We start from the raw sequence: 26,436 nt of genomic DNA, 5'->3' as shown, positions 1-26,436 counted from the left end.
ATCAGCAATTTTTTGTCTGCCTGTTTCCCTATGGGCCGGAGAAGGTCCATCTCCTCCCACCCAGTCTGTACCCCAAACCAGCATTTCTGATACTGTCACACAGGCTGTCTCAGCTTCATTTGGTATTACTGACACCGTTGCTGATCACTGTATTGCTGCCCTGCAGGATTGTACTCCCCAGAAGATGCCTTATACAGTCCTCAACAGTTTCTTGCATTACTCTCCCAACCACCCATGAGATCAGCCATCCATCACAGCACTGTCAGTAACTTCTGTCAGCTCCTCACGTCAGTGCTTGTTACATTCAGCATTTTCTCATGTCACGTCTGGTAGTTTTCTACGTCCTGTTGAGTTAGTTTAACTGAATCAGGGCCTACAAGGGCTGCAACATTACCAGGATGTGTATGTTTATATTTTGGAGAAAACTCTACTTGTTTACAAAGATTTGCTACAAACACAAGTTGGCAGATAATAATTTTTTCTAACTTTCTGACAGCTTGATCCTACAGTCCTTAAATATCTCCAATAACATTCACATCAATAGTTCATCGTATTTTTTAAATTCTTTTCTTTTCATCCATTATGAATATAAAAATATGTGTTTTACAGATGCTGTTTATGGAATGCCTTTTTTCATCTCCTTAGAACTTAGTAAGTTTAGTCACTGGGGTTTTGCTGCCAGACACTGGAGAGGAGCAGGGATGGAAATAATTTATAGACAGTGCAGAGTTGATGTTCCCTGAAAGCATAATTTCAGCATTTATTTTGTTGGCAAGACTGCTCACCTCTCTTGCTCATACTGACTTCTGTACAATCGTTTAGGCAGCTGAGCATAAAGAGTATTGGGAAGTACGTGCAGCTAGGAATTAGAAGGGAGAGGCAAGAGTTGTAGAGATTGATTGTGTCAAATGTACTGCTGAAGAAATGTTGATCAAACCGTAGTCTGAGTCCATCAGAAGACATTTTCTGTGACTTGCAGATGTGAAAAACATTGAAGCAGATAATTCCCTAAGAAGAGCTGCTACAGCCTGCTTCCCTAAATGTTTATGGTTAGAATGTTTGATGTCTAATAGGGCATGTGCTCAATATAAGGAGTTTTTATCTGGCAGAGGCGACCATAATCTCTTTCCTATATTATTTCTCTAGTTCCAAATAAAGGCTGCAGCATAAACGTTGCTCTTATCTTTATGTAGTGACGCTGTTAGCATCTGTCTCCCACTGAGTCACTTAATTCAGCCCAGATAAGAATTTATGTGTTTTATGAACTGTTCTGTCAAATCAAGCTGGAATTGGGTATCTACTAGGAATGTTACAGGGAAATGTCTTTGACACACTCGCACATGTAGACAGAACCAGCAAGACTCTGTAAACTTAATTATTTTTAATTATCTTATTTTAGAAATAAAGCATATCTAAGTATAAATAGCTAATCTCCAGCATCTTCTTAAAATTTTTACAATAAATTTGCTTTTTAGATCCTCTAATAAATATGCATATTGTTATTAATTTGCTGTTGTCTGACTGATCAATGATACTGACTGTGGTAAGACTGTTGTGGCGTGGGATTGGTCTTTATATTCTTGATCAGTGATGATTCTCTGCTGAATGTTTGTTTGGATTATGCATCCTTAAACCATTTTATCATAGGGTGGCCCATTTGTTGAAATATTCAGTGCTCAAGGCAAAAACCCAGGAGCAAAATGGAGGATTTTTGGCAATCCATCAGCTATATGGAAAGTAAGTATTTTAAGAAATATATAAAAGTTACAGTATAAAGCCTAGGAAAATGTGAATGAAGCTTAAAATTAAAAGGTAGCAAGAGTTTTGACGTGACTGTGGAGCTGTCACTTACAGTTCTGTCATGGAAGCAGTCATTTAGTCTGTCATAATTAGTATTTTATTCCTGTTTGCAGACTAGGTTTGTTGCAGAGTAATCTTATAGTTTAAATATTTAGAAAGGACCTATTTTAAAAGTAATTTTACTCTTCTGATAGCTTATGGATTGAGTCAGGCCTATTGGATTGTAGACTGTGTTTGTCAGCACTGTTTGTTTATAAAAAAAAACAAGCAAATGACAGATTTTGATGTACTGCATTACAACCATCATCTCTAAACTATCATACTTGCAGTGCCAGCTGCCTTACACCAAATTCTGCTGTTGTATTTAACTAAGTGCAGATTTGCAAATTAGTGGTATTGTTGATTTTAAGGTGAGCAATTATATTAGGATCCTTATGTTTGTTTATTGTTCCTTTTTGTAGGAATATGATAAAGAAACAAAGGGCTTTGTTTTTGTACTTGAAGGAAGCAGTCAAATAAACAGAATGCAGCTACCAAAGGAAACTAGACAAACTTGTAAGTATCATAGAATGAAATGTCTGTGATGCTGTTCTGATTATCAAAGTGGTTATATTGGGATGTAAAACTTCTTTATTCTCACTTTATTTGGGCTTAATTCAGTATTAACAAAGTGGTTTTTCATTAACTTCTTAGGAGATCAGCTACAAATAAGTAAAAGGTAGAGAAATGCCCTATTGAAGTTCTTTAGGGAAGATACTCGGTCAATTCATGTTGTCCTTGTTCAGCTGGGTTCACTTCTGATTCTGATCATGCTACAGACTAATGTCCAGCAAACTAGTTGCAATGCAGTTGGAAAAAGTAGATAAGTTTTAGGCGTATGCAGGAGTGTGTTTTGAAACACTTGTCTTTTCTTATTTCCACTTCAGTTTGTCTAATAAAAGATATCATCATGATGTACAAATTGTGTATTAACTGAAATCACTTGGTTCTGACTTTTCACTCAGAAAGGAATCTCAAAAAGTGGTGTGAATAATGCTGTGTTTTTACAGTATTCCTTATTCAAGTATGTCTTTGTTATCGAGTCAAAGATCTTAGCACACAAAATTATAGTCAAGTACATTGCATTTCAAGAGCTAAATCTTCTGCTTGTTTAAATCAAAACCATTATATTCAGTGAACAAAAAGCAATCATCTTAACTCATGCCTTAAATTCCACTGCAAGGCGTTGTACCTTATAGGGCTTAGAGCAATGTTCTAAGCTGGTTTAGATTTACCCACTTGATTTTAAAGAAAAATTGAGATGCTGATTTTAACTGATTGAAATAGGAATCTTCTAATATCTTTGCATGCACGCTATGCAATTACCAATTAATATAATTTATCTCAAACTTACACAAAAAATTAATGAGAAATTGTTTAGTCTAGTCATGCATTAGAGCCTTGAAGAGTAATCTGATTTTCATGAAAGAAATTTAGTATTATTTTCAGTATTATAGATATCAGAATAATGTATCCTTCTGGGAAATGCAACTTTAATTTGTCTATTGCCAATATTAAAATAAACTATTACAGTCTAAAATGAGGATTGAGAATTACTGTTGTGGATGATCATTGCTAAGAATAGTTTGGTTTTACATTAACTTCAACTAGTGCTGCAATACCATAATCAAATTCCCATCTTGTGCCATTTTTGTCTGTCTCTTTCTTCAGGTATGCACCTGAAGTATCTCATTTTTATCGAATATACAATCTCCAACTTGTAGTGCAACCTTGGAATACTCTTCCAAAATAAAACACATTAAGTATACAAATACAATTTGAAATCTTAAAGTGTCACTTCAGCATTCTTTAGAAGAAACAGCATTGCTACTGAATCTTGCGAGTCACTGAAGACCAGCACTTACCCTCACTGATGAAATAGTTAATAAAAAAAATGTAACATTCAATTCATACAACTTTATACTATCTGTTTTTCTTGAATTCCAGGATTCACAGAATCCTGAAAGTTTTCTTGTGTTCCCTCAGTTAACCACTTCTGCTTTTGTTCTAAAAATCAGAAGCCTCCATAGAGCGTTGCTGTAATAAACTCGATTTTGTTTGTAGTCAAGGTGGTTGTTTGTTTGTTTAAGTTGTTTAAGGTGTACATTATCAAAAATGCAAAAGGCAATCCCACATGACTTTATGATAATCTCGATATGAATGCGTTACTTTATTTTGTAATTGATACAGGATTTTTGGTGTCCACATGCTCTTGGAATGCAATGTAGAATTGCCATTAACAAATAGGTTCCTTTTATTTCATGAGAATTCCTGTGAAGCTACAGATGAGAAACAATGCTTTCACTGCAGTTTGAATTGGCTTTCTTCAAGGGATTTTTTTATGTTCACATGTTTCATGAACTTAGAGAAATAACCTTGCAGGAGCATGACTACAGAACAGCATTGCAATTCTTGATAGTGAAACATGTATCTGCATGCACAGAGGACATATTTGATTTTTTTTCCCCGTTTCTAGTGGGACTGATCCAGCCATTTCTGATGCTTCAGATTTTTGTGCCGCTGGGACAAGACTTCTCCACTGAGTTACTGTAAGATGCACAACATTTCCTTGACTGCTTAATGTAAAGTGGATGCCTGATTGCAGCCGTTAATTGTAATGGCAGATTTTCCATTAAAGCACAGTGACTTACCAAGTCAATAAGAAGTAATTAAGCTAATGAGATCATTATTTCTTGGATATTTTAACTGCTGACACTCCTATGAAGATGGAAAAAATCTTAAAATTAAGAATGAAGATGGTGTAACTCTGAAGAAATGGGACGAGAATTTATCAAACAAAATATTGGCTCACATAGATCTCCTGAAAATTCATTAAAAAATAAAAATAACTATTCCCAGGGTCCTTTGCTTCAAGGGAAATATATGTATATATTCTGATAATTGGATCAACAAAAGAAATATTATGCAATTAGAAGCCCTGCTAGAATAGATGGGTTAAATGATAAGTAATTACGCTGAGTAAACTCAATGCTGAATTTTATTTTTATTTGTCTTTCTGTAAGTTTTCTGTTCTTTGATGAATTTCCTGTTTGTAGTTCTAGTTACACTTTCTGCTCCTCTGGTTTTAATTGCTGTATTACTTCTAAAAGTGTGTAGCAAAAGGGATTAAATAAACAAGGTATGTCATGCAGAAAACAGAAACCAAGTACACAGATTTGCTTCTCATAGGCTTTCTGTAGACAGATGGTAGAGGCTTAGTGCCAGGTTCATGAACATTTCTTTAGATTGCTTGTGGTTTTATACTGGGTTTGGTTCAGTAGGGTACTTCTTGCCACTCAACTGTACGTCTTACCAAGAACTTCACTTTTCTTCCTCCTCTCTTTTTCCTTCTTCATCACTTGCTTTTATTTTTTTAATAACTTTGAGAACTCCAGTTTTGTACTACCTCTTCAATCACTGTATGCCCTTTCTCTTTTAAGCTCATATCTTAGTTCTCTATCCTCTTACATTCATTGGTTTTACTGTCTATATGATGAAGTAATCTCTTTTAATATATTTCATAGATTTTTTTTACAAAAGAATAAATACTAATTCAGTGCAGCTGCTTCACTACTTAATTATCTTATGATAAAGTTGTTTGTTCTGATAATTACTTAAGTACATCAATGCATTCAAAGTAACTGAAGATTCCTAAGTGTATACACAGAAGATGATAGAAATTTCTTTGAAAAAAAAAAAGTGTGTTTCATTGGAAATCAGCTATAATTTATCGATGTGGCAATAAACTTGGAAAAGAAACACTGCATTTCATTCTGTCAGACTGCTGATAATCCAGTCACTAGTAATAGGTGACTGCCATTCAGTTCTTTCTGATGTTTTGAATGAAATCAGTGGAATATTGGCTGTGCTGGTGCTTCTTGGAGTTCGATGGTCCAAGATGGCGTCTTACATAGTCCAACGATTTACTACCAAGTCTTAGAATAGCTCCATGTGAAAATTTGTAACATAGTAAGCTGTCATACCTCTACATTTACTCTAAAACCTGGCAAAGGTTTTTTTGTTTGTTTGGTTTTTTTTTGAAGTTCTGCAAGCAATGGTTCATGCAGCATTTCTTCACCTCCCATTCTGTGCAAACAGAAATAGCTACAAATTCAGTGCAAGCATCGCCCCCTCTTCTGGATTTTGTTTAGTGATTGATCTGATCCGCAAACAAGAATTTGTGCAAGGCCATCTATCACTGCTGGTATCAGTGGAGCTAATCCTACTCACTGCTATGAACCGGTCATGCAAGATTCCGGTCATAAATACTGAATGTGCAAACAACTGTTTCAGTTATCTGTCTTGCTTTTTGTTCAGGAAAAAAACGTAGCAGAAATATAGATACTTTGTTAGGGGGCATGAACAGATGAATATCACCCCATGAACAATCAGCATATCAGTCTGCCTAACAAATATGTAGAATAAATTGTGAAATAAAAATTTGGTGAAGCGTAATAATATCCAAGCTAAGGTAGAGAGCATTTAATGTATGCAGCCTTTTTGAAGCAAATAATAGCAAAGCTGTTAGTAATACTGGGTATAGCCATCTGTTGTAAACATAGTAGTCGGTTGTTAAATCCTCAGCATTATGGATTTTTCTACCTTTCTGAAATAGCAAAAGTAACTCAATGTTTGGAAAATATTTGCACATAAAAGAAAACAGCATCTGCTTTGAGTTGGCATTCTTGGTTTAGTTCCCAATATATGGACGTGTGCAGGTGCTAGCACTTCTGCTTGGCATCTCTTCAAGCACAAATACATTTGTTCTTAAAATACTCTAATGCCAATCATTTGTTATACTTTATTTTTGATAGGTTTGTTTTAGATGTCAGATGTCACGTGAAATTAGTAAGTTATATAAGTTCCACAGCAAATGAGTAGAGCTGGTGCTGTGAGAAAATAAACTTCTAAATTTTACCATAGCTACCCCAACAAAAGAAAATATAGAGAAAAGTAGAGGTGTCTGAAGCATGAACAAGAATCTGAGCTCAATTTCTGGTTTTGTACTGAAATGCTACATGGGTTTGTATGTGTCCTTGTAATTCCCCCTACCTTTTCTCTTCCCCCCAAGTTCTCTCATACGGTGTGGGACGAATAATATTTACTAATTTATTTTGAAGGTAGATTATTAGGAGTCAACACTGATAATGTTACATACAAAAATTTAAAATAGGAGTGGTTGTAAATTTTAAAATCTAGTGATTATCAGGCTAGTTTGTGCTGATGGGACAAATTTAGTACTCGTGTTATTCTGACACTGAAAAGAAGTCAGTTTAAGAGAGACAAGGTGTTTGACAAAAAAAAAAAGAGGTTTCTCAATTCTGCTTTTGGGCATCCAGACAGGATAGAAGAATGCAATAACAAAGCTTCAACACAATTACACGTTCAGGTCTGTTTTTATACACATTTCTAACTCATTCCTGTCAAAATACTCTGCAGAGAAAGCCAATATCATAATCTGTTATGGACAGGATTCTTTGTGAATAACAGTTTGGATGCAAAACTGTGTTGTGATGGAAGGACAGTACTCTTGTCCAGATGCTAATAAATATTTACTGAGTAGAGGTCAGTCCCCATTATAGTACTGCTTCATTCTGGGTAGCAACTTGGAAGAAGGTAGGAGTGAAATTTGCCAGTGATACCAAAAAACTAACAATTGTCCAACTGTTAAATAGATATACATATCTTTCCCCACTCTGACAAGAAAAATAAATTCAGCTGAAGCCTTATTGATACTTACTCTTCTTCAGATCTTTTGGAATATATGGCAAGTTTGTTTTAATCATAACAATCGTTTTCCTTCATCTCATGTGATTTCATTAGGGGAATTACTCCCACAGTTGGTTTCTCCGCAGTTCTCTACAGGTTCATGAAGATATTAAGGTTTGTTTCCCTCATTTTCTCCTCACAGCCATGAGCTGGCAGGAAAAATAAAAAGAAAGGCTGCAGCCATTCACAGAATCAGATCATGGTTGAGGGTGGAAGAGACCTCCAGAGATGGTCTAGTCCAGGTTACAAGTCTCAGCAAGAATGAAGACTCCACAGAGAATCTGAGCAGCCTGTTCCAGTGTTCAATCACTCTTACAATACTTTTTTTCCTCCCTTATGTTTAAAGAAACCTTCTGTACTGATGTGGGGGGCTATTCCACCCCATATACAGGGCTTACATTCTGTTATTTAAAGTTAAGATTTTGTATTTTTAAATCTGATTTTTTTAAAAACACATTTTTGTAATTCATCAAATTTAAGGCAGGTGCTTGTTTCTTGTTCAATGTTTAGGGGGTTTATAACACAAAGAGATGCTCTTGATTTAGCAAATAAATGAGAACTCAGAGTTTCAAATGCCGGAACATACGCGTTAAGGTTTAAGAAGTTTTCTGTCAAAGTTTAGCTAACTACGTGTAGGGGATCCTGCAGGTGAAAAGGGCATGAAAAGCCCACGTCACTAAGGTATTTGTACTTGCTCACAATAGATGTTATTGCAAGGTTTGTGAACAGTTTAGTAGAATTTAGATTGTCGCAACCTGTTTCTTTTTTCAAACTGTTGTTTTTGTAAATACAAGTTTATTACTTTCAAATCTTCAGTGACCAGAACTCACTACGTTTTATTTACATCGCTAATTTATTCACAGACACCATAATAGCTCGAATTGATGTGAATTACATGCTATAATAATTAGTCATCTTTTTAGCTTTGGTGACAGATATGATAAATTATTCATGTTAATTTAAAGACCCAGCATATTTTTAGGTACAGAACAATAAAAAATACAAATCTTGGTTAGTCTTGCAAAGGTTAGTCTAGCCTTTCCAAATCAGGAGCAGGATGTGTGCTAGTTCTGCCATGTTGTTCTAACCATACTGAAATTTTTGGAGGAGGCTGAATGTAAACTTCATTTAACAGATTTAGCTGGTGAGATCATTTAAAATTCTGATGTTTAGCAGGAATAAGGCTTGGTCCTTGCATTTTCTGTGAACCAACCATGAAATACAGAAACATTTTTAGAGATGTTAAATTCTTTAACTTACTGTGGAGATTAACTCATATACTTGCAAGTAAACAACTTATTTTTTAATCATTCTTCCAGTCATCGCTTTCACTGATGCAACAGCACAGCACGGATGGTATTTTGGGAAATATATTCCAAATGAGCAGCATTCTACTTGTCAGATTTAAAAGGATTTGTGCAATTATTATAGAACTGAATACGAAATGCACAGTCCTAGTTTAAAAATATGTCAGTAGTTACACTGGCATTTGTTCTGAAAGAAGATAGTTATTTTTCTTCCTCCTAGTCAGGATAAAGGCTTGAGCTTTTTCCTAAAGCTTGCAAGCATCCAGATTTACTACTTGCCTATTAGAAGAATCTGTTTTCCTCAGCTCCCTGAACTTCTTCAGTAGTATATAGAGCACCCATTCTTTTTCCTCCACAATTCTCAAGATCTGTTACCTAAAGGTTTTTGTTCTTGATGTGCCTATTAAAAGCACTTCAATTCTTAGATCATCTTTCTGCAATACCTCTTTAGACCATCTGGATTTTCGTTAACACCTTTCTTTTTCTGTGCCCTTCTTCAGTTCATACGTATGCATACCATTTAGGGGGGTAATACTGGATCTTCTTCAGCAGCCTGTCTTTCAGTATTTGAATGTGTACCCCCCTCTGTGCACAGTGTGAATCAGTTATCTCTCTGAAAGGTATTGAAAGGGGAATTTGTGATTTTTAGTGTAGGTTAAACAAATACACATGGATACAAAATTGTTTTCTTGGAGAAACTGACACATGCTTCAGCCAGAACTCTCTCAGACATTGAAACTCTGTTTTCATTCAATAGCTATAGACTGTTTTTTAAACATATTTGTGCAGAAGGTTCTTTCATTGGATTTTTTCCCCCTCAAGTATTTTGCAGCCAGAGAACAAGAATATTTTTGAAGCAGGCGATTTCTTGTTTCTCCAGTTATTGAAAGAGAGAAGTGAAAATAATTCTTATTTTTTTTATAAGTTAAAAACTATGGGTTCAAAGTTTGTTTGTAAATGGACACATTTACCACTGTTGGAAAGATAGAAATGAGGATGGGGGGGCAGAATACACATCTTGAAACACTGAGGAGATCCCTCACACCTGGAGATCCAGGTGGCTAAAGAAGTTGAGTGTTGTCAATTCAGTTATTTTCATGACAGTTGCTTTTATAATAACTTATGAGGAAGTTTATGTTAAATAAGCGGTCGTATCCTGACATAATTAAAACAGAGAAGACTGATATCTATTTCTGAACAATACATAAACTGTCAGGTTCTGAATAGCTTACAAAGATTGTGAACTGCTGAAGGAAGAACAAGAGAAGTTTGTATTTATCTACAACGTAGGTAGAAGAAACAGCACTCGAATAAGTGTAATTACAAAGGATTATGTGTCTTTTCAAATTGCAGTGGCAAAGAAAACTATGAGCATTCTGACAAGTTAATGCTTCAGGAAGACAGAAAAAAAGTAATCAAGGTCAGTTAGAATATCCTCTTTTAAGGAGGCTGTCAGTGAGGTCTGAAAATCTACTTGTGTCAACCCCTCAAACTGTCATTTCAGTTGACTGGAAATGAATTTATTATGGAGCCCACCCTTTTTCTTTTGCAGTTCGAAAAGTGAAGGAATAATGATTGTTTACCTATAAAGAAAATTGCTGGCAAAGTTGTAATCTGACAGACAGACTCAGTGATCTTAAGTAAGATGAGAGTGAGGTGCACAGTGATTCAAGGGTTTGCAGCCTTACAGAGTAGTTGTCCCCATATAGGTCTCATTGTCCCAGTTAATGCTTTAAACCAATATTTTCCAAATCACAGTGTGCATGCTAGGAGGACTCAGCATGGGAAAGCAGGTGACTGCTGAACAGGTTTTATTAAGAACGACAGGTAAAGTGGAATTTTTTTTTCCTTTGTCTTTTGCTTTCTTATTTCATGCATCAGCTGGAACAGAGCCATTATGTGCAGTCTCTGCTGGTTCTTTTGGCCACTTCAGTGACTGTCAAGGAATGGCACTTGCCAACTTAAGATCCTCAGGCTAATAAGGTTCATTTACCAGCAATACAGACAGTCTTTAAGATAAATGGACTTCACTTAGAAATATAATTTAGAAAAATCACTCTTAAAATAAGTCAATCTTTCTACAGATAAGTTTATTTTTTCTTAAAAAGAAAAGACACATTTTAAGTAATAAGTAATTGAATAATAAGTATTTTGGAAAAAAATTCTCACTCCTAGTATTGAGTTTAGTTTTGGTTGATCACTTCAGGCCCACTAATGGACTATCCAGCATTACCATTTATTTAAAGACAAGAAAAACAGTATTACAAACAAAAATACATTTCTCAGACTTGTTCCAGAAATCACATATTGCTTTCTCCTCAGACCAGCACACACTTACCTGCCTGCTAAACTCAGATTGGACAGAATTTGTACAATGAATTCAACAGCTGTCACAAAAAAGAATTCTTTCATCAGGCTGTTGCTCCAAGGCCAGTGTTAAAGAAATTACTGATCTACTACAGCTACTGTTGGAGCGTGCAAATGAGCAGCTTGTATAGTTGCTTTTGAGAGGGTAGCTACAGACAATCTTAATTTAGTATAGCACAATGCATTTAGCTTAGCACATTGGACTCAATGATTCATCAGTCTGTCTGGTTCTGCCTCTTTCTTCCTCAAGTTGGGTGACAGAAACACCTCACATCCATCTAAGACCATGGACGGTATTTTTTCGTATTGCAATATTTCTTCAAAGTTCCAAAAATACCCCAAAGATAATTATTTTGACTAGTATCACTTTGTTTAAATATATCTTGGATCTGTTGGAACTGATGGGAGAGATGTTTTCTTTTGTTAACTTTTAACTTGTTAGGGACTGATTCCTTTTTAACCTATCACATAGTATGTGATTTAATGAATGGAGTATATCTAAACATGGTGTTACATTATGTCCTGTGATACTACAGAATAAATAACTGTCTTTTAAGACTTTACCATAAAGAACATTAATTATGTGTATTTTAGCTGCTGTATCCATTTAAGTAACATGGAGTGAACTAAATTCTGTGTGTGGTTGTGTAAGGACAGGTAACAGCAGACACGGTTGTTTTTAAAACCAAGAAAGGCAGCAGTCACAATCCAGTAATAAAGAAGGAATCACTTACCCCTTTCCAAGGATCAGGACTCACTGAATACTCCAAAAGAGACAATCTCCAAGTGGACATACTTCCCTTGCAGCTGCCAGCCCTTAAATGAGGTTAGGGAGGGGTGGACCCAGGGTAGCACAGTTAAATTGCTTCCACCTGTGCTCCCAGGGCTGGCTACGCCCCTTCACCAGGTGCTCAATCACTGGTTCAGGACATGACCTAACAGTTCCCATACAGTTTGGCTAGTAGAGTTTGTTCGTCAGGGTGTTCATATGTCAAATAAAGTAAATAACATGATCTGGTGTTAGCAAGAAAATTTAGTTCTGTCTTTTTAATGGGCAGACTTTTTAGCAATTCATATAACTCAATAATTAGAATAAATGCATTAAATGCGATAAATTTGTCTATACTTAAGAGATCTATGGGATACATATAGCAGGTGTGAATATAACCTTTTCTTCCTAAACATGGAAAGACTGATTGGCTTTCTGGAATAGATACGTTTATGGAATGAAAAAGAAAGCACACAGAATAACAGTCAATAAACTGAATAACAGAAACAACAGACTTAGTTACAGGTATAAATAGCTGCATGGTAAGGGTAATTTGTTTTGATTCTGGGAAAGATATTGGCACTAAACTTTCCACTTATTAATACATATATGCATATATATTTTATTTTTTTTTGCTGAAGAAATCAAAAACCATTTTCTCGAGTTACAGTTTTCTAAATGAGTTGATAGAGTTGGCTGTGTTTCAGAAGAACACACCATAAACAGAATTTATTACGAAACTGAGAGAGAAAGAGCCACACAGATGAGGTGATATCAAAACCAAGATGTTAACATATTAATAGAAGTTTTCTGAACATGTTAGAAGTATCAGTGACCATTTCCAGAATGTTTTGGGTTGGGTTTTTTCTTTTTTTTTTTGAATGTGTGCAGTTCTAAGAGTAATGAAACTGTCACAACAAATTATTCTTGATCACTGAAAATACCAGCTCATTCTTTGAGTTGGGGAATTGATGGCAAATATGTCGATTATCTTATTGAAAGAGCTCAGGAGTCACCAATTCTTCATAATTGCTTATATTTAGAAAGCATTTCTATTCTAGCAATCAGATTTCCTAATTCTCTCTTGATGACCCTGACACCTATCGTACTGCCTTCTTATGGATACTGTTTAAGATGAGTTTAGTGGGTGTTTTTTTTTCCCATAGTTGTCTCCAGCAAATGATTATCAACATGGAAAATTCCAGTATATCAAATGAAAGGTGGTTCTTCGCAACTTACTCTCTAGGCCTAGGTGACATATAAATCTTCTTCATCTTTTGTTTTGTAGATATTTCATTGATTGTCAATGTAACTGTTTTAATGATGGCAAAATACAGTGCTCTGGATTTCAGACTATCAGGCAAGCAGCTCAGTATCTCCCACAAGACCAATTTACAAGTAGCATGTAAAGTAAAACATGAGTGAAATAGAAACTGTTCCTGAAATAGCAAATTGAAGAATCTGTGACCATGGCAAATCACAAAACCATTGATATTCCTTTGCTCTTTCTGCCTCTGAAATGGGAAGATGTTGGTACTACCCAGTATTTATGAAGAACATCACTTTTATAGACAAAAAGGATCAAAGATGACTAAGATCTAATATGCTAACATACTAATAGTTAAAATTTACCAGAGAATTCTGCCTGGATTTTGACCAGAATATGTGGAAACTTCCATGAATAATAAATTGTGTGGCAATTGTATGCTTTTTGCATAGCAACGTTAATGAAATACCCACTCTCCTGTTTGGTAAACTTTCAGGTTAAGTCATTTATGAGGAGAAAAAACACTTTCATTTTAAGAACAAGTGAGCCTGATAAATGAAGCATTTCTTCAACAGTCCAACGTCATTTTTTCTAAGTTCATTTTAAGCCTTGAATTGAACATTAACAAATGGTTATAAATTATTATACATACAGCAAAGTGAATAGGTAATCTGAGAAGATGAGTTTATCTATACTCTTGGGTAGTTGTTACTATTTACTTGCAATCTGGCTATAGTTACCACTGTGAGGAGAATAGTCAATCAAAGTAGAATATATAAAATAAAATTGAAAATTGAATTGGAAGGTAATTTTACTTTCAAATGGTTTGCAAATGTAGATGTTAAGTGTGAAATGAATGCAGTTAATAGCCATAGCTGGGAGAGTTATGCACCTGCTGATCACAGGAATATTATTATAAATGAGGTTGATTTTCCTGTTGACTACCTCATTTTTCTCAACATGGTCTCATTACTTTTCTATCACGTCTGACCCTTAGATATAAATACTCGAACACAGATGTTGTAAAAATACATTAACTCTTATATGGATTTTTTTAATATGTCTTTGAAAATCAAGAAGCAATGTAACTGAAGAGTCTGTAAGTTTTACCAGTTCCTGAATAATCCTCTTTACTCTCCCAGAAGGTAAATTATTTTACAGAATTTTAAGACCATCTTCTTTCATCAGTTTTGCCCCTTCTTCAAATGTTTCACCTGATTTCTACTGTAGAATATAAATATTTTTATAAAATATTTTAAACTTCTTTAGGTGTGTTTATAACTATATATCTAGGGTTTGCTGCTTCTTTATAGCACACATGCCATCACCAAAAAGCATCTTATTTTAGATTGATATTTTGGAGCTTGATATAAATGTGCATATTTTTATCTAAATGATCATGTTTGTATTGCACTTTGGAATGTAACTAAGCTGTACATTTACTAATAGCCTTTTTACTGCAAAGGTACCTAATATTTTTCAGGAGGGAGAAAGATAAAAAAAATCATATAAAAATAAACTATGACATTTAAACATATTTCTTGAACTAATATTATAATGTGAAATAAAGTTTTTCTTGCCATTTATTTGGAGGCACGCATGGTTTAAGTTCAGGCTGGTACTGTTTTGTCATGATGTCTTTTAAATCAACATTCTCCATCGCAAATAACACTGAGTTTCAGTGAGAACAGTGTTTCTGTTTTGGTGGTGCAACTACCTGATTCAATCTACTTGCTCAGCTGCCTGCATAACCAAGACATTAGGGGTGTTTCACACAACCACTACTCCTGTTCTTTGAAATTCTTTGGCACCTCAGTTGCACAGCACTTCTGAACAGCAAGATTTAGAACAGAGTGGAGAGTTTCTGACAAATGCAGCCCTAGATTTTTCAGCATAGTGTATACAAGAAGCAGAGTGATGGATGGAGCTGTGCCTGGATCTGGGGCACAAGTTTAGCTGTATGGCCAACCTAATGATCTTAGGGGAATTATTCCATATTTTGCCCCAGTTTCATCAAAAGTAAACTCAAGCTCACAATGCTACCATTGTAAGATCTTGTGATGAAAGCATTTTTCAAGAGCTTGATGGTATTATCCATCCATCCATGAATATATGTGCAGCTGATACTGAAATTTCCTGTGGATGGCAGTGCTGAGGATGTAATGCTGTATTCTGGCACTGAAGTGAAATTTCTCTTTTTGAGATGCATGCAGTTTATTTGTAGAACTACTGATCTCCCAAAAGAAACTGCTAGTAGACTCTTCCATTCTGTTTTGATTCACCAACCAGTCTTATGAGAATGGATAAATCAGGCTACAAATGGGAGAGCAAAGATCCAGAAAGTTCCAGAAAGCCTCTGGACCTCTTTTACTTTGTGTGGTGTTCACAACATCAGTGGGAAAATAGAAGGAACTCCCATGTTTTTATCTAGCAGAACCTTCTGATATTCACTTACTTGCAATGTGTTTTGTTCTGAATGTTGTCCTTCGCTGAAATCTTGAACTGCCAAAAATAGATGTAAAATGTAACACACCAGAGCTAATGCCGTTCTCACTTGACCCCAGGAATCCTGAGAACATTTCAGGATGTTTATCAGCAAATTTTGGGTGACAGCATTTCATTAGTTCAGCAGCAGGTAGTCCTTACTAATTAAAAATATTTTTGTTTAAAAAAGAAAAAAAAGTAATCTACAGGGTAGTCTCACAATTTCAATTTTAAAGTCTCACCAGCCCAGAATTTAAACCATAATTATTTTTGAGTAATTACTTAAAAAATAATAATAGTGACAGAAAGTTGTTTATTGCAATTATTTGTCACCTTCTCAGAGGGGCTGCTAATTATAGAGAAATACCCATCTGTTAAAAATGGGGTCGTTCAAAAATATAAGAAAATTTATCATGATTTCCCCACAGAGACTGCAGCCTTTCAAGTCTGTTGTTCAGTAGCACAGAGTGGTGGTGTGGGGCAGTATCAACGTTTTGCGGCTCACAGGACTTGAAGAAAGCAGAACATAAGCAGTCTCTTTATCAGCTGAAAGCAAACCTAGTATTTGCGATCATGGCTGTGGTCTAAATCTATTGGAAACGTTCAAATTCAGTGTCCTTAGTGTCATTGTGAGATGACCTGAATAGTGAACAATGCACTTCTGTATTATGTTTTACATTGGAAGGTGTGTGCTCAGAAAGTGAAATGAACAGACGGTTTTATGTTTAAGCTGACAAAGAGTCTATGTAAAATGACAGAGGCTCTTTTCAGGAAAGGAAAGCAAATAATGTTTTCCTAGTTAGAAGGTGACAGTGTATCCCAAGATAACACAAGCTTAAGGGGAAGAAACAAGTGTGATTATTAAAGGCTACTGGGTTCTCACTTCAAACAAATTGAATTCTTTCATAGTCTAAAGGGCTATGGAAATCTAGGAAAGAGTGTAGACTGTTGAAATAAAATTAGCATGTAAAGTGATTTTACATATGCAGGAATATAGCCACCAAGGTTGAATTTGAGAAAGAAATCTCATTACTCATCTTGTAAAAAGTAATTCTTAAATTCTCTATTTGCTATCACTGACAAGAAGGTTCTGCATAAGAATAATAGGGTTTTTTGTGATTGCTAAAGATACTGGGTTATTGAATTGACAAAGATCCATCCTGTTCTCTCCTGCTTTTATTTTGCAGGATAACTGATTTAGGAAATATTAAAAGAAGATTATATTTATCAACAGTCCACAAGGAGTTGTCTGTAACCCCTCTGCATGCAAAAATTCCTCTGTTTATGATCAAGCGCCAAATAGTAGGTACTTGGGGAGCGTTCTTATAACTACGGTTGAGCAGACTTTTTTTATCAGAAGGATTTCTGTATAAGTCTACAGACCTGTTGAAATTACTGCTTGCTTCAGAGCACAGTTGATTCACAATATGTGTGTGTCCCATCTACTGGATGGTATCAGAGCCACTTAATGCTTCTGTCCTCCAGGATTAATACTGTCTGTGATGTGTTTATCTGTCACTTTTACTGTCGATTCAGCCTGTGGCCCTGTGTCTCTCATTCTTCTTTATAGTGCTCCTGTTCACACGTACCTTTTCCTGTAGTGACCTTTTATAACATTTGCTGGAGCTGCAGCTGTCAATTATAGTTGATGACTACTTTCATGTGCTTCAGGTTTCTCCAGTTTCTAGAATACATCAAACACTGTATATCAAACTGATGAAATAAAACAATAGCCGTCACATTCTCCCCACTGTTTTCTCCCACACCCAGCCACGGCATACGATAATACCTGTCATGATAGAAAACCTGGGAGGTTACCATATAACCTTGTAAGAACTTGAGTCTTGAATACTGCTTTAGAAGAGCTGTTAGAAACACAGGTGTGAGCATAGCTCTTCTTAAACATCTCAGGCTCTATCTGGAAGACATAAAGCCACAGGAAGACATATTTTGTTAGTTCTCGTTTAATATTACTGGCTTTATGCAAAACTTATTTTTTCCTAGGAATATACTGGATTTTATTATGGTCCATAAACAGATACTGTGGCTACTCATCTCTGTATTATAAAAAACAGCAATATGCAAGTGGAAAACGTTCATTAAATATCTTTCTCATGAGATGCTTATTTTGAAATACCTGCAAAACATATTGTGGGTGTGCTGAGGAACTGAGCTCACTTGAACTGGCAGTCACTAGGTCGTACGTAGCGATTTGCTTCTATAAATAGTTGTTGCAAGCACAGAAACATCTTTTTTAACATCAAAATGTTATGCACTGTGGGTCACAGCCTGTGAGGATCTAATACTCCACCAAGGCTTAACTTATTGAGAACTGTACACTAATTCACTTCTGCAGTGGTTAGCATTTGGGTTTCATTAAATAATGTTGTTTCTTCTTTCTAGTGGTGCAATATGTGTATTGACCTGGTAGCATTCACTAGTGAAATATTCAGAGGAGCCATCTTCCAGTCCTTGGATGGAATTATTATTTCAGCTAACTGTAAGCTGAGGAAGATCTTCACATTAAAATCCAAGCCTCAAAATACGGCTGAAGAAAATGGTGCGTTATAATTACTTTGTCATCTTAATCGTAGCTGTTTATATTATAAAATTAAAAGCTTTTCTGGTCTTCAGATTTGCAGCTTGAAAGATTATCTGATTACCTGAAAATTAAAGTGACAGGGCAGTGTAGTAAATCTGTACATGTTGGACTTCAGATCAGCTTCATTAAAAGTATTATATTTTAAAAATTCTGACAAGATTTATCAAATAGGGAACTTTTTTGATGACAGGGTGTTACTCTGATAGAAGGCAGGTTTGGGCCAAGAAGAGGGCATTCGGCTGCTGCTGGTTTTCTTTGTTTCAGAGTTTAGCTGCTGCTGAAGGATTTCTTTTTAAATACTCCAAGACAAAACTTGAACAAAACAGCATTGTGTGAAACTATCATAAATACCTGTCTGCAATCTTTTGTCCATTTATCCTAACGTATCCTTGTTCACTGGGAAAGTAATGGTGGTGGTGGACTGAAAAATTAAAGATCATATTTGTAATAGAGCAGGATATTGGTCAAAGGCTACTGGTCTCCAAAGTAGGATCAGAATGCTGTATCTTTTTTTTTGCAAGGGAGAGAAATTCATTCGTCACTGGAATTTGCAGTAATAGATGAGGAATTGAAAAAGCACGACTGACATTTTTTTATTTTAGAAGATAATAGGTCTAGTTCAGCATTCAGAAATGCAGTTCCATTCATTTTGTGTCTTCCAAAGGAAACACCAGAAAAAAAGGGATCTGGTTTCCGAAGGAGAGACATTTAGTGGGACTGTAAATGCAACAAAATGCATCTTGCATTTGGAAGACCTAAAACAATAAGGGAGAGTATGTGAACACTGTGATTACTCTTATTTTTTGTTTGTTTTTTTGTGAGCGTGGAAAAGATATTCATTTGCTAAATGACTACTGAGAAAATCCAGTAAATTCTCAGTGGAAGCTGCAGTGAGAGGCGTCACTGGCTTTAATTTAATTTAATTCCATCAGCACATTTTTTTTTCTCTTGTCCATTCTAAACAGATTTTGAAGTGTACATAAACGGTCTAAATGAGTTCCAGAATTCCAAAACATAGTTAACATAATGAGTAGACAGCTTTAATGAACTGTATGCATGGTAAAATATTGCACTTTTAATTACTGGATTATCATTTCTATGATTATTACACAGCTGGTGGGCATTAGTATTTTCTGTATGCTTATGAATTTCCTTCTCTAGGCGAGGCTTCAAATCAGGTTTCAGCTCAAGGTTTGGCTTTATAAAAATAGCACAATACTTCATTCTCAATTACAGAAAAACAACAGAAGTTTTTTGTTATTAATTAATTTTCAGTTAATGGTCATGATTTGATAAAGCTTTTTTTCCTATCAGATGACTGGGACAGTTCAGCTCCACTGAGTGCAGTGACAGTGTAACTTGTCATGACAGTCAAGTTCTTTACTTTAACCTCGGTGGGAGTAGTGTTCTCAAGGTGTAATGTGTTACTCTTCTGTAGTAGCTTGTATATGCTGTGTACTGTATTCTTAAAATGACAGCAAGTAGAAAGGAGAAACCACACATACTGGAAAAGTATTTTTGAATGAGATCATTTAGATGGAGAGGGAAGAAGAATTAATCTCCTTTGCCCTGTGGTATTGAGGCATCTAAGCTTGATATACACCTAGTTTCTGGTTACCATGTAATCCAAAGGTTACCTGTGTTGTTTTTATTACTATGTGTTGTCTTACTGTAGTAAAAAATGTATGGGCTTGGTGAAAAAATAGCAGCTAGTATTCATCTTGGCTAAATAAGTATGTCCTCATACTTATGTATGTAGAGACAGATGATTTTTTCTATGAGATACTCAATTCTTGACCCATTATTTGTGTTTAGTTTTGGAATTATGTTTTCCTCTTATTCCAGGAAAATTGGGTAATATTCATTAGCTTATTATAATGTAGTCTCACAAAAATTTGCAAGAATTTGCATCAAGACTTCAGGAAGGGTTCTGACTCTGAAAACATTATTTTGCACAGAATAACTTTCACAAACTCAGTTTATACTGGTTATCAAAGGGAAAGCAGAGACAAAAAGACCACATACTAGTTCATGCTGTCACAAGAAGAAATAGGTTGACAACTTTCAGTTTAGTGTAGAAGAAGTATAATGGTCTACAAAATTTGGAACTAAGTCGTGTCAAATTCTTTATTTGGACGTACAGGACTTTGCTATTTGCTTCTCCAGTCCCACTGATACCACTGCCATTTTCAGATGATTACTTTGTCTAAAATTCAGTATATCAATATTAAAATGAAAATGATAATTGTAATAAAATATTATCAAAATGTATTTTGTGACTCTGTTTTACTTGTTCATTGACAAATCAAAGACTGTTTTACTTGGCATCCCCAGCCATTGGTGGTTTTTTTGGCCTAAAATCGTAATTAGGATGTTTATTCTCTTTAAAATTAAGAATTGTAGCAAATTTTACAAATGAATGTAATCTACAATATATGTTATCTAATTAACTGGAAATGTAAATCCAATTTAATGCCACTGACACCTATGAGTGAAGACTTTGTTTTTTTATTCTAGATATGTGCGTTGTTCCGTTGACACCATATGAGCCTACAGATGTTATTCCTCGATCCTGCCAGCTACATACAGATGTGCCACAAGTTACACAATTGCTGAACTTGGCTAAAATTCATAAGCCAGAAATAAAATGCAGGAATTCACCAGTAACAGTGCAAGAATCAGGTATTCTATTAAAATACTGTGAATGCAATCCACACAGCATGCATACAAATAACGGACATTTGTTGAAAAGTGCATGTAAAAATTTCAGTTGTCTTAAAATATAACAACTCTTAAATTAAATGTATTGAGTACAATAGTGTGAGTGATGTATCTAAAGCAACAACAGCAAAAAGTTTATTTGAAACTAGAAACCTCAACATCCCTGACCTACATGAACATGAAATAAATGAAATGTCTTTAGCTAAAAGATTAACCTTTGTTTTCAACCTCATCTCAAGAACATGGCACGTGTTCTTCCAGACATGCATCTCAAAGTTCAGACACCAAGCTTGCTTGAAAATGGAAGCTTTGGTATGTTTAAGTGAATTTCAATTGGAGAATGGTTTTTTTTAGCCGCTAAACATTTTGTTTATTTGATATTCAAAAGCTCAAATTATTTTTAGTCTCATCCACTTTTAATTACACATATTATTTCATTATGCCATCAACACACTTTTATGTGTTGATGTAGGTAATTAATTGCAGTCAATTAATGTGTTCATAAACAGAAATTTTCATGCAAATCAGATTTGATAATTGGAGCTAACAACATCCCAAGGTAGTCAGCAAATTAAAGAAATTGATGTTGGGTCATCTAATCTTGCGAGATGGCAGCTGTTAGCAGGAACCAAATGTCACATCACAAACAAAGGAAAAAGCTAATAGCAGAAAGTGGCTGCTTTTGTGCTTATTAGTACAGTAATCCACAGTATTTGGAGGCTAATGCATGATCTTTTTTCATTTCCTTGTTGGCAATGGAAGTAGAACTTATCTAGAATGAATATTAATCTATAAAAATCTACAAAATGTTGTGTTTCTACTTGATTTCTCTTTGCTTTACCAAGATGTCTGATCTCAAAAGTGAGGTAGTAATTAAACACTTAAAGTTGTAGCAAGAAAAAAAATGTTCACACGTTGCAAATTTTAATTATAAATTAATGTGAACTTACACTCATTCATTTGCTAGCTCTGAAAAGGAGAATCCACTGACGATGTTGGAAAACCAAGAAACAAAGGCAAAGGATTATTACATACAAGTCTGGTGCCTGGTCATAAAATTACCTTAATACATCACCATGTAACTTTGTTCCTTTTAAATTTTTCTCTAAGCATTCACCTACACTACCTGTTTGTTTTTTTATTTTATTTTATTTTTGCAGAGCAGTTGGCATTTTCTCTGCTTTAAAATGATAATAGAAATATTTTAAATAGTAAAAAATATCAGGAAAGGGCTGTTATTTATTCATTAAAGCTGTTTTCTCTTAGTGCCACAGGTTAGGTTTCCATTGAATTTCTACTGAAATCTTGCACATTTTTTGTGTATTTCTACATAGCCTCTTTTTAAACAAATCTTTAAAGCAAGGAGATTAGAAATATGTCTATGTGGTAGACCAAAAGTTTCTTGCTTGTATGTTGACACACTTCTATAAAATGCTTATTTGCTTTGAGTAAAAAGATAGTGAACTTTGAGTACAGATTTCTGGGGATTGCGCTATAAAGGAACATAATTTTGGGGTATGTCTAGGATTGATAACTTGTTTCTGTTCATTTGTAAAGGTATTAATATTTATTCTTTTTAAGTACTGTAATCTATTTTTAAAACTGATTGTTCTTTACTTAGCTCGCTTGGTTAATAGAGGACAAGGCAATAAGAGCAGCAATAAAACTCAGGATGTGTCACATATTGCATTTGGATCAAAGATCCTTGGACCACCTCCATCTTCAAACAGAAGAGTCAGCACAAGAGTATCTGGAGAGGTAAGAAGGCTTAAATTACAGCAAAACTGTTCCTCTTCTAGAAAGGAACAGACTGACAAGTAAGCAGGAGACATACTCAAAATGTATTTCAGAATTGATATGAGGCTACATTATATGTATGTGTTATGTGCAAATATTTTTTTCTTATGATGATGTCTTTCAAGGTAGCAAAGACTGTGGGTAGCAAAAGTAATAGATCATACCGACATCAAAGTTCAGGAAAAAGAACAGAATCCCTACAAAACACTGAGAGATGGGAGCTATCAGTCTCGCCATGCAATGATTCTTTAGGTCAAGGAGACAAAAGAAATACTCACCAAGCAGCTAAAGATGTACACCAAAATGGTAAGAGCCTGAAGCACAATATGTAAAGAGCTAACAAACTGCCAAAAATTTTTTCAGGATTCTGACTTTAGAGCGTAAGACTTAATTCTCCATTTTACTAATCCTTTACCTACCCAGTTAATTACTGAATACATTTATGTGAAATTATGGCTTGTTCTCCTATATGAGCTTGAAAAAATGCTCATTCTCTCTGAAGGTATTGTAAGTGTTTTGAGCCAAGGACCACCACCTGCTGACAATCGCTGCAGGGTAAACATATTCCTGTCTACCTCATGCTGTGTATGTAACTGGGCTAGTGTAGTGATTCTTGATAACTTTGCAGGTTTTGCAAGACTGTTCTGTGTAAATTCTGTATTTTGCCCTTCTGTACATAGTGCTAAATGTTGACTTTATTTTGTCTGTCATATTCCTGCTGCCCCACAAGATTCCCATGCTGCTCAGAAGATTAGGTTTTGTATCCCAGAGCAAGGCCCTGTATGCTGTTCTTCTGTACCTCAAGCAGGAAAAGCATACGCATTCACAGGTATTTGATAAGTGTCTGGCTTGTATTTCAGACTCTAGAATTCAGACTCAGAAAACCTCTGAGAATGGAAGAGCAGATTTTCAGCTGCCCTTGCCACAAGATCCATCAGCAGACAAGAACAGTCATAGAAGATTATGTCTAAAAAATGCAGATGAAAACACATGGGAGATAACCACTGGTACGTTGCTAATTTTATGTTATTTTACTTTTCAGTTCTGTGTGGGGCAGGGGACTATTTGTTGTAAATTTCAAAGGACTCAGAAGCAGTTCACATAAAATAAAAATGTATGTGCTGTAGGGATTATGAAAATCAAACAGCCTGCAACAAAAGTGCTTTTGAGCATTGATAAAGATTTGTAGGATTAAGCAGAGCACCAGTGCAGTGAACGAATAAAAAAGAAAATGTCCAAGCTCTCATTATTAAAGGGGAAGAACTAAAAATATTGTTTTCTTTATATCTCTATTAAATTTAACGCTAAAGACTCCAAACATCAAACATACAAAAAATTTTCTTGTGCCAGATAAGAGTTTAGGATATCTCTCACGGTATCCATGTAGCATCTTTTTTATTTCTTTGTTTTGCTTTAAAGATAAGCCGTGAATTTTGTTTACTTTTTTCTTACTATTATTTCTGGATTAATGCGTTTTGATGAACTTCCCATAGGCAACTTATTCATTAAAGAAAATCTGCTATCCTCTGTTCTGAACTCCTCCAGAGATGACAGTGGGGAAAATGGTAGGCATTCTTTGAGAAGTTCACAGAGAATGGGGAAAAAAGGACATCACACAAAATATGAGGGCCCTACTAGCATTAAATGAAATTACACCATGCAACATTTGCATAAAATACCGTACAAGTTCTTTACAAAAGAAAGTGAAACATATACTGACATTATCGGATGAGAGAAAAAAACACTCCTAACCCCTTCTTACCAACCATTTAACATTTGCATTCACGTTGAGTACCTAATACTAATAAAAGCAAAGAAACAATGGTTCCTGTGATAACTTGTTGTAGCAGTTGTTCATGCACACTGTCAGGACTGTAATCCCATAGACATCAGAACTGATGTTCAAGTCAAGAAACTCCCAGCAACTAATCTTGTCCAATAGCAAACATCTACAGTCTTGGTTCAACAGCACTGCCTCAGCTAGAAGCACAGTTCTCACACTTCTGGTGTGTGTTAGTGTACGTACACCCATGACAATTCATTGGCACCAGGCCGCATTCCCTAAAGAGGTGCAAAGCATATATGATTTTGACTCTCCATTTATACAAAACAAGTTGTATCAACAAGAATCAGTCATATACTACTCTTTTCTTATAACCAGACATTTAGTATTCTTAAACCCTATGCAGCTGTCACCTTTGGTCGTCTTGGGATAGCACTATGCTTGTGCCATTAGCCTGAGTAAATATTAACTTAAGTTTCATGGGTGGAGGGGAACTTTCATAGGTGATTTTTCTTATTTCTTTAAGAGATTGGTCACTGTTATTTACTATATCGTCTAGATTTATCACAGAGCTCAAATCAACATATGTTCTGTTGCAGATGCACAGTACCTTTAGAAAGGTAAATTATTTTTTAGCAAGAAAAAAAAAAGAGTAAGCATTGTTTATAGTTTGTCAATCTTATTTATGCAACGCTGAAACCTTCATTAAAATGTTAGGCTGCAATTAGAAGCTTTACCATAAGTCTGACTGTGTAGAAGAACTAATTAGATGTTTAGGTGATCATTCTTGCATTTATCGTGTTTGCTGCAATGTTATGATTACATAGCAATTTACATATTTTGCTAAGAAGATGCTCCAAATAGTTCATTGCAATTGACATGTAAATGCTGAGTATAAAAGAAATTGCAGTATAGTTTGCGGTTGAGAGATAATAGGATTTGGTTTGGTCAAAAACTCTCCGTATCTTTCTCTTGTAGACCATTAACAAAATGGCACACTGATTGCAGGTTACAGAAGTTGCTGAACTCAATACCTCATGTAAAATGTGATTTGCAAACCTTCCAGATTTAAAGTTTTCCCTTACAGTTTCAGTTTTATCTGCATACAACTTTTTACATGTAATTCCAATTACCTGCCTTAATTAAAATATGTTTTCAGGTGAGTGTGACAATAAGTGATCAAAGAGAGAACTCTGCTCTCCTATCCTTTGAAAAACTTGTAGTTATTGATCAAAACAGAAGGTCATAGGATTTACACAAAGCGTGCTTCTTAAGAGCTATGAACAGTATCACTCATTTCTTGAGACTTTTAAAATAAATGGTATTAGTTACATGTTCAGCTTGCAACTCTTAGAGTCCCTTAGAGTTTAAAAGGGATGTATGTATATTTTCAAAATGTAGTTGGTATTATACAGTATAATATTATCCAATTTAAAAAGAGACCGCATGAGAAGCCTTGAGGCTGCTGACTACGGGTGGTCTTCCTTTAGAGACTGAAAAATTTTCTCCTCTGAAGCAAATAGGTGCAAGCCATGAATATACAAGGTGTGCTAAGTCCCTGCTTTTCACCTGGTACAAACTGCTGTAGGACGTTAACTGCAGTTCAGCAGCTTCACTGGCTGTATTCAGTAAACTGGAAGAATCAGAGCAGCATAGTAAGAAGGCAGGCATTCCTGCCAGCATTCTCATTTTTCTCTTTCTTTTGCCTTCATTTAGTTCAGAATTTATGTT

The 26,436-nt window shown here is 35.2% G+C and overlaps 1 protein-coding gene across 7 annotated transcripts in view; it reads left to right on the top strand.

Moving 5' to 3' along the window:
* C11H3orf67 (chromosome 11 C3orf67 homolog) overlaps positions 1-26,436 on the top strand; it is a 65,128-nt gene that overhangs the window by 5,185 nt on the left and 33,507 nt on the right. For 5 of the 7 annotated variants that reach the window (XM_021409037.1, XM_021409033.1, XM_021409035.1 and 2 more), the window contains 9 exons: positions 1,648-1,737; positions 2,262-2,355; positions 4,316-4,388; positions 16,990-17,104; positions 18,206-18,362; positions 20,922-21,086; positions 22,747-22,883; positions 23,048-23,228; positions 23,783-23,929. In XM_021409037.1, coding sequence (XP_021264712.1) covers positions 1,648-1,737; positions 2,262-2,355; positions 4,316-4,388; positions 16,990-17,104; positions 18,206-18,362; positions 20,922-21,086; positions 22,747-22,883; positions 23,048-23,228; positions 23,783-23,929 — 1,159 coding nt within the window. Of the gene's footprint in view, positions 1-1,647; positions 1,738-2,261; positions 2,356-4,315; positions 4,389-7,750; positions 14,464-16,989; positions 17,109-18,205; positions 18,363-20,921; positions 21,087-22,746; positions 22,884-23,047; positions 23,229-23,782; positions 23,930-26,436 lie in introns of those variants that run through there. The other 2 variants (XM_021409039.1, XM_021409040.1) reach the window with 2 other exon arrangements.

The sequence above is a fragment of the Numida meleagris genome, chromosome 11 (assembly GCF_002078875.1).
Source record: "Numida meleagris isolate 19003 breed g44 Domestic line chromosome 11, NumMel1.0, whole genome shotgun sequence".
Taxonomy (NCBI): Eukaryota; Metazoa; Chordata; class Aves; order Galliformes; family Numididae; genus Numida; species Numida meleagris.
The sequence above is the reverse complement of the archived record's forward strand: the minus strand, read 5'-3'. Positions and strand labels throughout refer to the sequence as shown.